At 46.9% G+C, this 14,965-nt stretch overlaps 1 protein-coding gene across 1 annotated transcript in view; it reads left to right on the plus strand.

Moving 5' to 3' along the window:
• The window catches only part of Kif26b (kinesin family member 26B), a 428,179-nt gene that overhangs the window by 158,930 nt on the left and 254,284 nt on the right, over positions 1 to 14,965 (plus strand). The window contains exon 3 of the mRNA XM_031390948.1: positions 1,887 to 2,420. Coding sequence (XP_031246808.1) covers positions 1,887 to 2,420 — 534 coding nt within the window. The remainder of the gene's footprint in view (positions 1 to 1,886; positions 2,421 to 14,965) is intronic.

Consider the following 14,965-nt stretch of genomic DNA (forward strand, 5'->3'; position numbering starts at 1 on the left):
AAACTGTTTTGGCCCATATGGGGAGGAAATATAAATGCCGTTTGAATGAAATGAACATTTCTTATAAAACTGTGAAAAAAAAAAACCCACACAGATGCGTTCTTTGACTCTTAAAGTGAACGATCATGGACAAGTAAGTGGTCGAGGGGGTCCATAGTACAGCACAGTTTGCATCCTTTTGACCTGCTTCTGTGGTAAACTGAGGTGACAGTCTTTGCTAGAAGGGGTTCTTTCGGGTCCCACACGCTCTTGAGCTATGAATAAGGACTGTCTGGACAAAGCAGCTACCACCAAGGAGGACCCCACAGTGAGCCTTGTCTGGCTTGCATGGCTTTTCCAGGCAGAACCCACTCATCCCCAACCTCCCATTGCTCCAGCCACTTTATAGGCTGCCTTGAGTCTCCACCTCCCTAGCCTTTCTCGCCACTGCTCTGCGAAGAGGCCTCTTGATTTATTAATCAATGAATCAGTGCAAGCCAAGGAGCTGCTCAGGGTAGTTAAACAGGGAAAGCAAAATGCTGGAGCCCATCATGCAGATAGATCGTGATTAGGAACGAACCTCCCACTGACCGATCTTCCTGCCCACCATGGCTGCCCCGTGTTACCTTCCGGACATGCCACTCCGTCCAGATGAGCCTCAGATCCATAAAACTGACATGAATGGTGGGGTTTTTTTTGTTTTTGTTTTTGTTTTTTGTTTTTGGCATCCTAGAGGAAAATGACTCCAAATATGAGCCCCATTCATCACTCACAGTAACTATTGAACCTTGCAAACTCTGCCAGGCCCTAATCATGCTGTGGTGGGTCTATTCATCAGTGCATGGGCAGTATTGTCCTATCCCACTTTTCCCCACAAGTGAAGTCCTGGGGCTAGACGGATATAGCAGCAAGGGCAGGGCCCAGGGGCTGCATGACCAAGGAGAGGCTCCGTGTACTGAGCGTGTTATCTAAGGGCACACAGAACTCCAAGGCCACAAGGAACAGGACTGGGAAATATTTTCACACCCATTCACATCACCAGAGCTGTTTTTTTTTTTTTTTTAAATCTAGTTTTGTGGAAGTTCAAGCAAATGAATGAGGGACAGAATCCTCACTACCCCCACTTCTCTCTCAGATAGGACCTCGGAGCATGAGATACAGGAGTGGGGGTTGAGACAGAGCCCTCAGGTCATAGCCCAGGCTAGCTGAGGCTAGCCTGGAACTTACAGCAATCCTCTCTCGGCTTCTCTAGACCTGCCATTTACAGGTGTGAGCCACTACACCTGGCTGACGATTTTTTCCGTAAGAGTTTTAGGTATAACTTTTCGCGGAAGTATCTGGACTGGTCAGGAAGTGAGAAAGACAATCCAGAAGATGGGTCCTTATTGGGCCAGTGACTGGTCTGAGTTTGCTGGTAGAGGTGTGCCGGCTACTGGAGCAGGCTGGATCCTGGATCTAGACTCTGTTGGTTAGTTTTCTTTCCTGTGTTGCTGACTTAGCATACATGCCGCCGAGGCCAAAGTTTGCTAGAATAGGATCGCTGTTCCCAGTCGCAAGTGACACTTCTGTCCCTTGCCGGTTCTCTGCTGCCGAGAGTGAGGTGCACACCCCCACCATGCTGGGCTAGGGAGGAAGCAGATCGTCTGTAATTACTTAGTGGACGAAGGAGAGTCTCAAATGTTCCCGTCGACTGAGCAAAAGGAACACCAAGAGGTGTTCTGTTTAGTATCTAACTCCTGCAAAACGTCTGCCATCTATTGCTTCTCATCTATTGCTGCTCTGGCATCTTCCTGGTGATGTCAATCAAACAGTCAGATTCCTGGGTGGCGAAGGTCTGAACTGGATTTACCAGCATCGAGTTACAAATTGCTTTTTTTTTTTTTTTTTTCCGTTTGTGTGTTCTGTAGGACCCTGCGTTCTCTGCTGTGATTCATGACAAACTCCAGGTCCCTAATACCATCAGGAAGTCGTGGAATGACCGAGACAACCGCTGTGACATTTGTGCCACACACCTGAACCAGCTGAAGCAGGAAGCCATCCAAATGGTGTTGACCTTGGAGCAGGCAGCTGGCAGCGAACACTATGACGCCTCCCCGGGCTCACCCCCTCCGATCTCCAGCATTCCCACACTGGTGGGGTCCCGGCACATGGGTGGGCTCCAGCAGCCCAGGGAGTGGGCCTTTGTGCCTGCCCCCTATGCCACCTCTACCTACACAGGCCTTGTCAACAAACACAGCGGCAAACCCAACAGCCTTGGGGTCAGCAACGGACCAGAAAAGAAGAGTGGGTCCCCAACCCACCAGGCCAAGATCAGCCTCCAGATGGCCACCAGCCCCAGCAATGGAAACATCCTTAACTCGGTGGCCATTCAGGCTCACCAATATCTAGATGGCACCTGGTCCCTTTCAAGAACCAATGGGGTTACCCTGTACCCCTACCAGGTAAGCACCCCTATAAGCAGGGGAGTACAAGTATTCTCCCCAATGTTGAAATGAGCACATACTTCAGATCTCCCTCTAGCAGCAAGAGTCGAGGCAGGCTGCTTCTTCTTTCTCTTTCTGGAAGCTCCTAGCTCAGTGTTTCATGCTTTCGTGTAATCCCTCGGGGTTCTCACCAAAAAGCTCTAGCGAGACCTGCTTGCTTGTAGAGACTCTCTGTCAACTCCCAATCCTGCCCTCTTCTTGCATAGCTAATACCGTCTCCCTGAGAGGTCTTGTCAGTTCAGACAATGCCAAGGGCTTCCTAGCTACCAGCTTTGCTGTATGAGATAGTGATTAAGAGCAAAGACCTAAAAATGCTTGGATTGGGCTGATCCCCTGACCTGTACACATGTTAGCAAAATGACCCTACCTCAGGCTCAAATCTCTCACTTTGGAATTGATACAATAGTAGAAGGATTAAACAAAGGATTAAAAACTATGTCTATAAGGCACATATTGTATTGTCTAGGATATGATCTGGGATTGCGCCTGATAATAGGAGATGTACAAATTAAGACAAATCGGTAAGGATATTTTTGACCCCAAGACTACAGTAGCTCCCTAAAATTAGGATTTTTTTTTTTTTAAAAAAGCAATTGATGAGTTAGTCAGGGCATCACTAATAATTCAGATGAAGTTTGTTGTTGTTGTATTGTTTATAGATGAAGGTCTATCTATGTTAGCATTCCATTGTCACTATCTATATCCTCTGAAAGGGTTGGAGAAGAACCTTGGAGAACCTTTTCTGTTTTCTACTTGAGTTTCATCTTTAACATGTTGGAACTGGTCACAAAAGGCTTCCCCACTTGGTTTTCTCCTGTTCCCCGCCTTTAGGTACTGAAATGAACATATACCATCAGGTCTCGGTATTCAAAAGTAGGAACAGGTCTCAAGTCTAATGAAAAAAAAAAGATAGTTCTGATCTAAACATGGTAGTGCATACCTGGACTCTCAACACTAGTAAGATAGAAGAATCTAGAGTTTCATACCAGTCTGGATGGCAAGGACAGTTCAAAGCCAGCCTGAGGTACAGAGTGAAGCCTTGTCTCAAAAACAGGGAAAAAAAAAAAAAAAAAAAAAAAAAAAAAAAAAACCCAAACCCAAACTAAACCAACCAAGCCAAAAGATAAGAAAACTCACTAGTCCTGATTTCCCCAGAGAGCTTTCTATTGGATGAGGGTCAGAGTCAACACATGTCCTCTATGTCTCCTTGACTGTCACTGAAGTGGAAAGGTGGCCATAGTCATGGGGTGTTAGGAGTGTCACTGGGATTTGAGATAGTCTTGAATACCTCATGTCACTTTTCGGATGTGCTGTGTCATATGGGGTGAGAAGCATTCCCTTATCCTATGGGGGCTCAGGCTTCCTTCATCAATGGTATCCCCATCCTTCAGGGGCCTCAAGTTCCTCCACTAGATCTTCTGTAACCAGCCAAGAAGTGGGGTGTGTGGGTGGAGGCTCCCATCGTGGGTTTGAGGCGTAGCCTGGGTACACAGTGCTTCCATTCATACTCTACCATCAAGAATCCGATGCCTTCGCCTCACTTCCCTGCAGGAGAAACTGGGAAAGCCAACCCAACTGTGTGCCCAGAAGAAAAACAAACCAACTGAGGTTACACAGAGCCGTTTTTGTGACCTGAGACGAAAATACGGGGACCCATAAAATGAACGCAATGTATCTGATCAAATGTGAATACCTTATAGTTCCCCCAAAGAATTTTATTTAACCATGCAGTGGGCCTGTAAGGCGAGGGGGAGATGGTTAGATCTCTTTTTTTTTTTGTAATCAAGGAACATGGTGCTCAGAAAAGTGAGTGACCCATGACTACACAGCAGAAGACAGACCAACACTAGCCTTCTTCTCACCTAGGAACCCATTTCCCAAGTGTCTTGTTTCCAGTCTCCCTAGTTTGGCTCTGTGTGATCCCGTCAGCAATTTTCCTATACATGGCTTCCTTTGAGACCCAGGACAGCAAGGAAAACGATCCTTATTTTGACCTGCAGGGGCTGAGCATTCATTGGACTTTTAGATGAAGCTTTGTGTGGTTAATCTACATATGCCATGCTCTATCATATAACTATATATTTATATATTGTATAAATAGGGAAAAGAACCAGTTAGGAAACCTTTAAGGAGACTTTGTAGAAATTCACTGCATAGGGCTCTGTGTTAGCTTCCTTTCTTCTTCTTCTTCTTCTTCTTCTTCTTCTTCTTCTTCTTCTTCTTCTTCTTCTTCTTCTTCTTCTTCTTTTTTTTGGTTTTTAAATTTGTGGTTATTCGTATCTTGCCTCTATGTATGTGAGTATATGCTTGGTGCCCACAGAACCCAGAAAAGGTTGTCAGATCTCCTAGAACTGGAGTTACAGACTGTCGCAAGCTAACATGGGAAGGGTGGGAATCGAACCTGGGTCCTCTGCGTGAGCAACAGGTGCTCTTAAACACTGAGCCGTCTTCCCGGCATCTGCGGTAGCATCCCATTGTTATAACAGATAGAAGGAACGATGCGCTGACAGGAGAGAAGTGTTATTGTGCTTACTGCTTTTGAGGGGTCGGTCTGTGATCAGCCGGCCTCTGTATTAGCTACGTTCCTTGCCACTCTGACTGAATACCTGACAAACAGCTTAAGGGAGGAAATTTTGTCTTAGCTCGTAGTTGAAAACGATACAGGCCGTTATGGCGGCGAAAGCATGAAGGCGAGCTGCTCCGTGGTCGTATGTGGCTGGGATGTCTTCCCTCCTTGCATCTTGATGGAACGGGGGTGAAGATAGGAATTCGGGTGCTGATCTGGCTTTCTCTTTTCCATGTTCAAGGTTGGACTTGGTTCCTTGGTTAATCTTTCCTGAAAGTAAGCCCACAGGTATACCCAGAGGTGTATTTCTGCTGAACCTCATAGCTGTGGTGAAACAAACTATGTATTGCCTAATTGCTCAAAGAGAATCCCAGAGCTTGCTGAGAGCATGCTCCCAATGTCTGAAAGACCTTACATTAGGCCCTACTCCTTAGAGATTCTACCATCTCCCAGTGATGCCATTCTGGACCCCAGGGGAAAAAGCAGTTCCCAAACTAGAGCTGTCAGGAATAGAACGTGACTTCTTTTAAAGTTATGAGAAGTAAAAAATACTTGTTTTAAAATAAAATGGAGACCGTGTGAAAAAAAAATCAGACGTGATTTCCGAAAACCCGTGTCACATAGAAATGCGTTATCTAGTCACTCACAATTCATAAACTCATGATGAGACCCAGCTCTTTGGCTTCCGCTCCGTCGACTGGGCATAGTTTCCCATGGTGTTATGTATTTTTCTGAAATGCAGTCTTTGGGACGAAAAGAGTAGCTCGCTGGAAGACTGCTGGTTTAGCACCTGCAAGGCCCCCTTCTCGTATCTAGCACCAGTGTGATGTCTAATGTTACCGTGGTGTTCTATATTGGTGAAGATGGACTCTATGAAGGTGCTCTAATGGATCTAACAAGCATCACTATTGGAGTCTAGGTTTGGTGAGTCTGAATTGCATGCGCAGGAGAACAGCCTTCCTTCCAGGGTTTTTTTTTTTTTTTTTACCATGTCTCTGATAGAGCTAGCTGCTACACAGGCAATTCCCATCTCGCCTTCCACACCAGAAGCCACACTGCGAGAGCCAATATCTGGACTACCATATAGACTCAGCTGCTACACCATTACTGATGTCACAAGGACAATGGGCTAGGACCACAGCTGTAATAGAAAATACCCAAGGATGGAGATGGGTTGAGAGGGACAATCTGCAAGATGCCTAAAAGGAAGAGTGGTGGTTATGGGTGTATTCTTTTCGTAATATATTCACAACAATTCTCGTTCTCTTCTGCCCCATCTCAGATGAAAGAGAATTTCCTGCACAAGAACCAGTATTTTTTTTTTAAGCCCTTTGTCATAGAGTAGGCACTGTGCTATTTGTTGGGTGGGGCTGTGTCCTTAGGCTAAAAACCCAGGTTCCTGTCCCGTGGTCTTCACAGTGAGAGAGAAGCCAGGCACATGACACATGAGGAGGTTGGCCGGTTAAGTGCAAAAGTGGGCTGGTGCTTGGTCACTCTGGGACTGAGGAGAAACTGGAATCTAGCTCTTGTCGCGGCTTAAAATCAGATTCAAAGATGATTCGGACAAATTCCCTGCTTGAAATTGTCCTGGATACATTTTATTGACAATGACCAGAGCTGACCAAGTCATGTGTTTTCCCCCCTGAGTAATGATTAAAGGGACCAGAGGAAATCTCTCTGGGATAAAGAGATTTGGGCTCTGGCTCTGAATCAGTATCCCACGTGTTGTGACTATGTCACCCTGGTGCCCTGAGGCGTGGGCTCTGGGTCTGGCAGACTGAGTGTCTCCTGTTGTGAACATCTCCCTGCAGTAAATATTCTGCAGTCCGTGGTCTAGCCAGCTTGTCAGAGATGGTTGACTGCTCTGGAAGCCAGCTGCAGTTCCCCTGCTCACCCACACTCCCACTTCCCTCTGGGGAGCAGATTTCCTCTGGCCCAGAGCCAGGGTGTTCCTTAAGCAGGGAAGCATCTAGCGTTTAATGAGTGTTGAGGGTACGGCTCCACTCCCGGGGAACCTGAGCCGGTGGAGATATTATATACAGAAGGGGAGGTTGTCCTTCTGAACCTCAGATGCAGTAAGGGTGACAAAGATGAGGCCAGGCTTCCAACAGGGAGCCTAGATCCTTTGTGAAGTTCCTGCCTCACAAGAGGAAAGGAAAAAAAAAAAAGAATAGTTTAGGAAGCAGTGAGATGACTTCAGAAATGATAAATCACAAAGGCAACTTCTTGTGAAATACCTTTGAGAGTTTGTTTCATAGGGGAATATGAGGTGAGCTGTTTCACAGCCCGACTTTCTTCTATTGATATCCTGACCCGACACTCTGTGTAATGTAAAGAAAGACACACAAATCAGCACACAAATCAGAACGGGCCTGTCCACTGTCCTTTGGCCATGTGAGTTTTGACACTAAAAGGATACAAATATGTCAGCCATCCTGCTCATCTATAGATAATTATCTCCTTTTGAACGGCAGCTGTTTTGGCCTGATTCACTCCCACAGTGGTAAATGACCACAGGAAGACTGGTAGTTCCAGGTTGCTGGCATTAGAATCCATTTCTGTGGGTTGCCATCTGGCTCCTGCACCAAAGGCGTGGGACGCTAATCGAGACCCTCCTTGGTTCAGAGTATCACAAACTATGGTGTTACAAAGGCCACAGTTTCTAGATGAAAGGCAGTTATTTGGGGGCTGGAGAGATGGCTCAGCAGTTAAGAGCACTGGCTCTTCCAAAGGTCCTGAGTTTAATTCCCAGCAACCACATGGTGGCTCACAACCATCTGTAATGAGATCTGACGCCCTCTTCTGGTGTGTCTGAAAGACAGCTGCAGTGTACTCGTACATAAGTAAGTAAATCTTTAAAAAAAAAAAAGTAAGTCTGAAAATAACTTTTTAAAAAGAAAAAAGAAAGGCAGTTAGTTATTTGTCTTTATAGATGTCCCCTCCCCATAAACCCTGAACACAGGAAAAAGAATGTATTTGTGTATTTGGCCACTTATAGTACATTTCTCAAGGATGTAAAATCTAGGCTGAAAGTCCAAAGGAATGGTCATATCTTATGAATAGTGGATAGGGTCTTGGTCAGAAAGGAATTCCTAGACTGTATCAGGAGGTTTAAACAATGCTTTAAATCTGGTTGTGAATTTTGTATGGTTGGCTAAGGAAGGGCCCTGAGAGGTGTTCATGTCCGGGTCAGTTGCGGTTATGAAACCCTGATGAGGATTTCATGGGCTCCATGAAGGACCTTGAAGTTGTCTGGGATTATCCGAGTGGACTCACAAGTGTTCTGGAATTACAAGTGTCCTGGTAAGAGTAGGCAGGAGGAGCAGATCCAGAGAGGGAGGGCTGGGAAGATGCTGTGCCCCCGGCCTTGGCCTTGGAGGAAGGGACCACAGGGCAAGGAGGACAGATATCTGTAGAAGCCGGAAGGTGAGGAGGCAGGTTTTCTCTCAGAGCCTCCAAAGGAGGAACCAGTTCTTCAGGTTGCCTCCGACGACTTCTCCAGACCATTAAGATGATAGATCAGTGCAGGTTTGTTCCAGTGGCCTTAAGGAAGCATTTGGTAACTGACAACCTGATAAGGGCAAGTCAGAGGAGGTTTGCAGACCCGAGAGAGATGATGAAGCGCGTGGGCTTTTCATCCCACACAAGCAACTACCTCACCCACTGGGTCAGCAGTGCATTTGCCTGCCTGCACAGAATGAGAGACTGCTCATGCCGCCCCATTGCTTTCCAGCTGTCTCAAATTCCCCTATTGTTATAGAGTCATAATAACAGGCGAGCCACAGCATCAAGGGATGACCATTGTGCAAGTCTCTCAGAGTGTTGAAACGGCAGAAGCCATTCCGGGCTGGGGGCGGAGAGCCTTAGCTGGTACACAGGGGAGGGGGTTGCTCTGTCCTATTAGGCCTTTGGAACCAAAAGACCAGGGTCTCATAGGACTGCTTCAGAAAAAGAAATTCTCACCTTTTCTGGTATCTTGAAGATTAAATGTAGTTGAAAGGCCTTTGGGGATCGTAGACCCAAACATTAGTATTGGCTCACACGAGTTTTTATTAGTAAGTTGAAGACAGGCCCTGGAGATCTAAAACAGAAGAGTGGATTGTTTGCTTCTTTGAAAGTGGAGTTTTCAACTTTTGGCTACACACGTGAATCCCCTGGGAGGAATTAAAAGAAGTTCTCAAAGTCTAGGTCATACACCAGTCCAACAAAATGAGAATGTCTGAGGATGAGGCCCAGGCCCTGCGTTGAATTGTTGAGGCCTAGCCTTAAGGAATAATTCATATGTCACTGGCCTCATAACTTCCTGAAGGCACCAGTGAATTCATGTAGGAAAGTGACAACATTCCTGAGGCAAGTGACTTAGAAGGGAGAAAGGGGGTAGGGGACTTCCTCACTGTACAAACATGAGGACTTGGGGTCTCCAGAATGCATGCACAGTTGGCTGTGTGGCGCTTGCCTGTAAGCCTGCTCCAGTGAGATGGGAGCTAGAGACAGGAGATCCTTAGAAGTGTGCAGGGCAGCTAGCCTGGTGCATAGAATGGCACACAAGAGACCCTGTCTCAAATAAGATGGGAAATGGGGTCTGACACCCAGGTTGTCCTCTGACTTCCACATGCATGGCATGGCATGCACATGTTCATACTCAGATGTACATTTGTACACATGGATGCACACATGCACTATATGTGGCGAGGGGAGGGGAGGGAGGGAGAGAGGAAGGAGAGAGATTTTTAACGGAGAAAGTTTTATTTTGGTTGATGGCTTCAGAGGCTTCGGCCTCCGGGTGCTCAACCTTGTGTCCAGCAATGGTGAAGAGTTTGTGGTATAGGAAGCTGCTCAGCTCCTGGCGGTCAGGGAGCAAAGAGCAGAATAGGAAGATGCGGAGGACCAAGGTCAACCTCAAGGGCATGACCTCAGTGACTTCACTTCCCTCAGGGCTCCACCTCTTCAAGGCTCTGCCCTCTTCCGGTAGCGCTCTGATGAAGACCAAACCTCGAGCAAATGACTTTGGGGGAAGAGTTGTGTATTAGCTTCTTAGGGCTTGTCATAATGAATCAAACCCGGCTTGGCTGCTTGGAACACAGAATATGTACCTCTCAGTTTCGGGGCGCTGTGAGCCTGAGGCTATGGGGGAGCAGAAAGCTTTCCTTACTTCTTCTAGACTGTTGCTTCCAGGCTTTTGCTGGTCTGTGCTGTGGCACCCCGACCTCTGCCTGACTCCACAGTCTTGTGTCCTGAGTTCTCTCTGTTCAGATCACTGGATTCGGAGCCCTCCTCCATCTAGTATAGTCTCTTCTCGATCCTTGACTAACCATATCTGCAAAGACTCTATTTCTAAATAAGGGCATATTCTGGGGTGTCACATGGACATACATTTGAGGCAAATTCTATGTAATGATTGACAGAGAGATAGACAGGTGAAAAGGAAAGGCGGGTGTGAGGAAGTGAAGTAGCCAGGGGCTCTTTCCCAGCCAGGTATACACAGCTGGGCTCCCACTCTGTGGGTAGTAGAGAAACAAAGGGAACAGAGATTAAAAAAGACAAAGCCAGGAGAGGGAGGGGGGTGACTTAGCCACACACACCCTTATGAGCCAAGAGGACTCCAGAGCAGACAAATGGAAGGCAGCCACTGGGTGAAAGGTCAGCAGGAACACACTCCCCCTCCCCACCTGGTGCAAGCCCCTTCCAGTCATTTGTGCTCACACAGCCCTTCTACAGCCCTCCTCAGGGAGATGAGCTAGCGGGTCTAGGCTGACAATCACGGAAGGGGCCCTGCTCCATTTCCACCATCCTGGCAGATGCGTTTCCTTAACTTGGTTAGAACAACTTGTAGTTTTTTGTTTTTTCCCCTTCTTTAAAAATGTTCCTAGATTCTAGAAAGAGGCTAGAGGAGATAATAAGGAAGATGGCTTGTCTGCCTCAGCACCAAATGTGAGCGGGTGGGATGGGGTGGGCTGATGGGTGCTTCGGCTTCTCTGCCCTGATCCTAAGAACCTAAGCTAAGCTGTGTGCAAACAAAACTGAGCATGGCCACACTGCGGGGACTGTGGTCAGAGAGGAGACTATGGACAAGCACACAGACTCTGCATCTCTGCTTCTTACAGCCATCTTCTCCAGGATGTCTCCAATGACGGAGCTCTCCCTTCTTTATAGTGTCAAGGTGTTTGTTGTCCACAGTGGGCTGGCTAAGTGAGAGTAGCCCAGCTGTGGTTTCTTTGAAGGTCTCCTATGGTGCTAGGCATCACAGATCTTCTCCAAGTGTCGCACCGTGAGGGATGAAAAGCTAGGGTCATGCAAGACTTACCACTCCCACACAGAAACATCCCCCCCCCCCCGCCCCTTCCCCGTAGCCCAGCCTGCTATGGGGCCTCCGTGGGGCCTTCTCACTGTGGAGAGTTTGTACTTCCACTTCGGTAAAGTTGCAGTTGTCATGGGGATGATAGGAGATGTGGTCCCTTGATGTGGCCCTAGGTGTAGCACCCAGTAGCGTCTGTGACACTTATTGAAGCTGGAAGACCATCTTCCTTCAGGCAGGTCACGTGCTGGGCTGGATAGACCCAGTGTGGCCCTTTAGGTAAAGAATTCACAGTAGTTAAAGAAACAATACCCAAACCATCAAGTCCATATGGAAGCCAAGGCACTCTCTGCACAGAAACCAGCTTGCCAGAGAGCACGTCACTTCTCAAAGGAGAATCTCCTATTTTAAGTAGAAAGGATCCTCTTCTACCATTGGTGGGCAAATTGATAAAATACTGGAAGACTCCGTGGGCAACCTTCTCCCATGTTTGAAGGATTTTTAAGGAAGAGGGCAGACATAGATCATTTAAACTCCATGGGTCATAGAGGAGGCAGATTAAAAATAATCCAAAGGAGTAAACACCCTATTATTTTGGAGCCAATGTTGAAAGAGCCAGGCTTCAGATATGGTTTATGAATCTCGTATTGAAAATGCACTTAGAGACAGAATGTTTGAGCATGTCCTTCCTGGTTTCCTAATTAGTTACTGATTTTAATATCTTTGTCTTCTCACTTGTTTACAACTTAATAAAATATAAATTTTCTTTTTAATAGAATTCATAGTGTAGAGTTCTCAATAAACTGGAGAACTTACGGTTTCCTCCGCAGTGGACCCACCCTGGACATCCAGCTAATTAATATCCAATCACGATGCTACTGTGCTAACAGTCTTTAGCGTGACAAATTAGCCTGGCGCTGTCTTAGAAAGATATTTGTGAGGATTACTAATGAGTGTATTTCATATGCCTAAGTCCCTCCCGGGGAGTAATTTGGGTGTTCAGGAAGTATATTAGACACCAGTTTGGGGATTGTGTAGGCTATTTAGTGTCTTAACCGTAGCGCCCAAGGCCTCAGAGAGTTAGCCCATCCTGTATGTAGCTCAGGTGAGTGTGTAGGGATAACGGAGACACTGGGGGAGGAGCAGGGAAACCTTATGAACAGCAAGCAACCAGGTCTGCACTGATGGCTGTGACCAGAACTTGTCTAGTGTCAGGACCAATCTGAGCCAACCTGGTAGCTTCCAGCATCATGGCAGGACTGGCTCCTACTGTGGGTGCAGCAGAGAGGAACAGAATGGAAGGGAGGAACAGGCCCACTGGCTTGTTCACGTACTCTGTACTCTTGGTTACAGCAAATCACAGGAGCCAGGCATGATGCCCTCATGAGTCATAGGTAGCATAACCCAGACGCAGATGTGTCAACTGACCTGCCCAGGGTCACCTCGCTAGGACTCAGACATGGCACACATGGACAGATGCAGGTCTCCTATAATCTTGTTTGTGCTTCTACCGCTGTTATGAAAGAAGGAGGACACTTGTGAGTTGACTACATAGGTGACCTGAGCTACCTACACACTATTGTAGGATTTCTTTGGGATGCCCGTCTAGGCAACTAGAAGGTTTTACTTGTGTCTCTCTGTACAAAAGTATGGATATTAATGCTTTGGGTAGACGTTCCCCATCGTAAGGTGGGGAGGCTGGTGGAGATGAAGGATGAGGCAGACCTGGGCCCCCAAAATTCAGAGAGGCCTTGTACGCAATGCTGCCATCTAGTGAGGCGAACATTAGCTTACCTAAAAGGTGGACTTAGTGGTATTGGGTCAAAATGTTTTAATTTCCCAAGGAAAGTGTGAGGAAACAGAGCTCTTTCATCATCAATTGGGGAGACCAGGGTTTGACAGGGTGGTGTATGTTTAAATTGACTTTTCCAACGTAAGTCTTTGCGGGGGGAGGGGACGTTGTTGTTGGAATCTTCTGAGGGAGACAGATCCGCTTAACACAGTATTCCGAATGGTCATCTATGAGCTGAGCAATATTTGTTGGGCACAGGGGAATGATATACTCCAGATTCCCCAGCCTTTTGTCAGAGATCCTGTCTTAAAATAGGAAGGGGGGACAGGATGCTGGTGTTGTGGGTTCGTGTCAGAGGGATCCTGGTTTCAATTTCCATCACCACATGTTGGAGTGGGTGGTGAGAGGGAGGAGGGAGAGGGAGAGGAGGACACATTTCTATACAGACAATGATATAAGTTTCATGTTAGGAATCCGCTTGGTCCAGAGTCTCCGGTTTTGTTTGGCTGAAAGCATTAGGAAGGCCCGTGCAGAATCATTTCTATCTAATGATTTAGCCTTGGTTTTCCTCTCTGTTCTTGCTTTGCCTTGAAGCATGCAACCATCATACCTGCAGGAACTACTGATCTAGGATTGTAATGGCACCAACTTTCCTCCCCTTACTGCTACTGGGTATCTCTGAAGGTACGTCAGTGATAATGTAAAAGAGCCCTCAATGAAAATCAGGTAATTTTCTTATTTCTTAGGAATTTATATGAAAGATTTGGCCCCAAATAAAGCAGGCTCCTTACTCAAACACTGCTGATCCTTTTGCTTCTACAAAGCAGCTGTAAAGTAAGTGGGAAATGAGCCAGCATAGCACTGACGGCTAACTGGTATGGAGTCAATAAATATTTCCCAAGGAACATAAGTTTCTAGTGTAATCCCCCTGTAAACATTATAGACAGATTGTGCTTGACCCTAGACCAGGAAGCAAATCTGGGGCCAGGGTTCAAGGAGACGGAGATAAGAGCAGATCTGTAAACATGGGCTGTCATGATGAGAATAGGGTGTTGGGAACTGGAGAAGATGCAGAGGAGAAGGCAGAACACTTACAAAAAGCAAATCATGGATTTTTTCCCTTTAGCACTACGTGTAAGGCTCCTGATAGATGTGATGGGAAATGGCAGGCAGGTAGCTGTGACTCGGTGGGTTCAGGGGAGCACGCCCCTTGAGCAGACACAGAGAAGGAAGAACCAACTGGGGATTTAGGAGGGCAATAGTCACAGAGGCTTATGGGTATTGCAGATGTTTAAGAAGAAGCCAGAGACCTTGAGGATTGATCATGTGAGGGACAAGGAGGAGAGAGATGAGGACAAGGCCCAGCCCTGTTTCTGCTAGTATGGAGAAGACAATGAGAGATTCATAAGTACAGGGAGGACAGGAGGCCTAGACCAGTGGGCAAGAGCTCATGTTTAGACATGTGAGCTCTTGTTTATTCTGGGACCCTTTGGTCTGGAGACAGGTATGCCTGAGAGTCTAGTTGGATTCCTTGTGGGTTGAGGAAGGGCACAGGGGAGCCTAGGAGAAAGTTGTAAAGATGGTTCTGGAATTCAGATCTTCTTAGGTGGGTAACAAGTGCCACAAAGAACTCAGGAAAGCATGTCTTCTGGCTCTGATTGGAATCTGCACTGTACAGTCTGTCACCTCACATCAGTACCCACCTCTAAGAAGTAGCATTGGTGTTCTCCGACCACACCATATAGGCTTGCACATCCATCTGTCAGTCCGTCCATCTGTCCATCCATCCATCCATCCATCCATCCATCCATCCATCCATCCATCCACCCACCCACCCACCCACCCATCCA

The sequence above is a fragment of the Mastomys coucha genome, unplaced genomic scaffold (genome assembly GCF_008632895.1).
Source record: "Mastomys coucha isolate ucsf_1 unplaced genomic scaffold, UCSF_Mcou_1 pScaffold1, whole genome shotgun sequence".
Taxonomy (NCBI): Eukaryota; Metazoa; Chordata; class Mammalia; order Rodentia; family Muridae; genus Mastomys; species Mastomys coucha.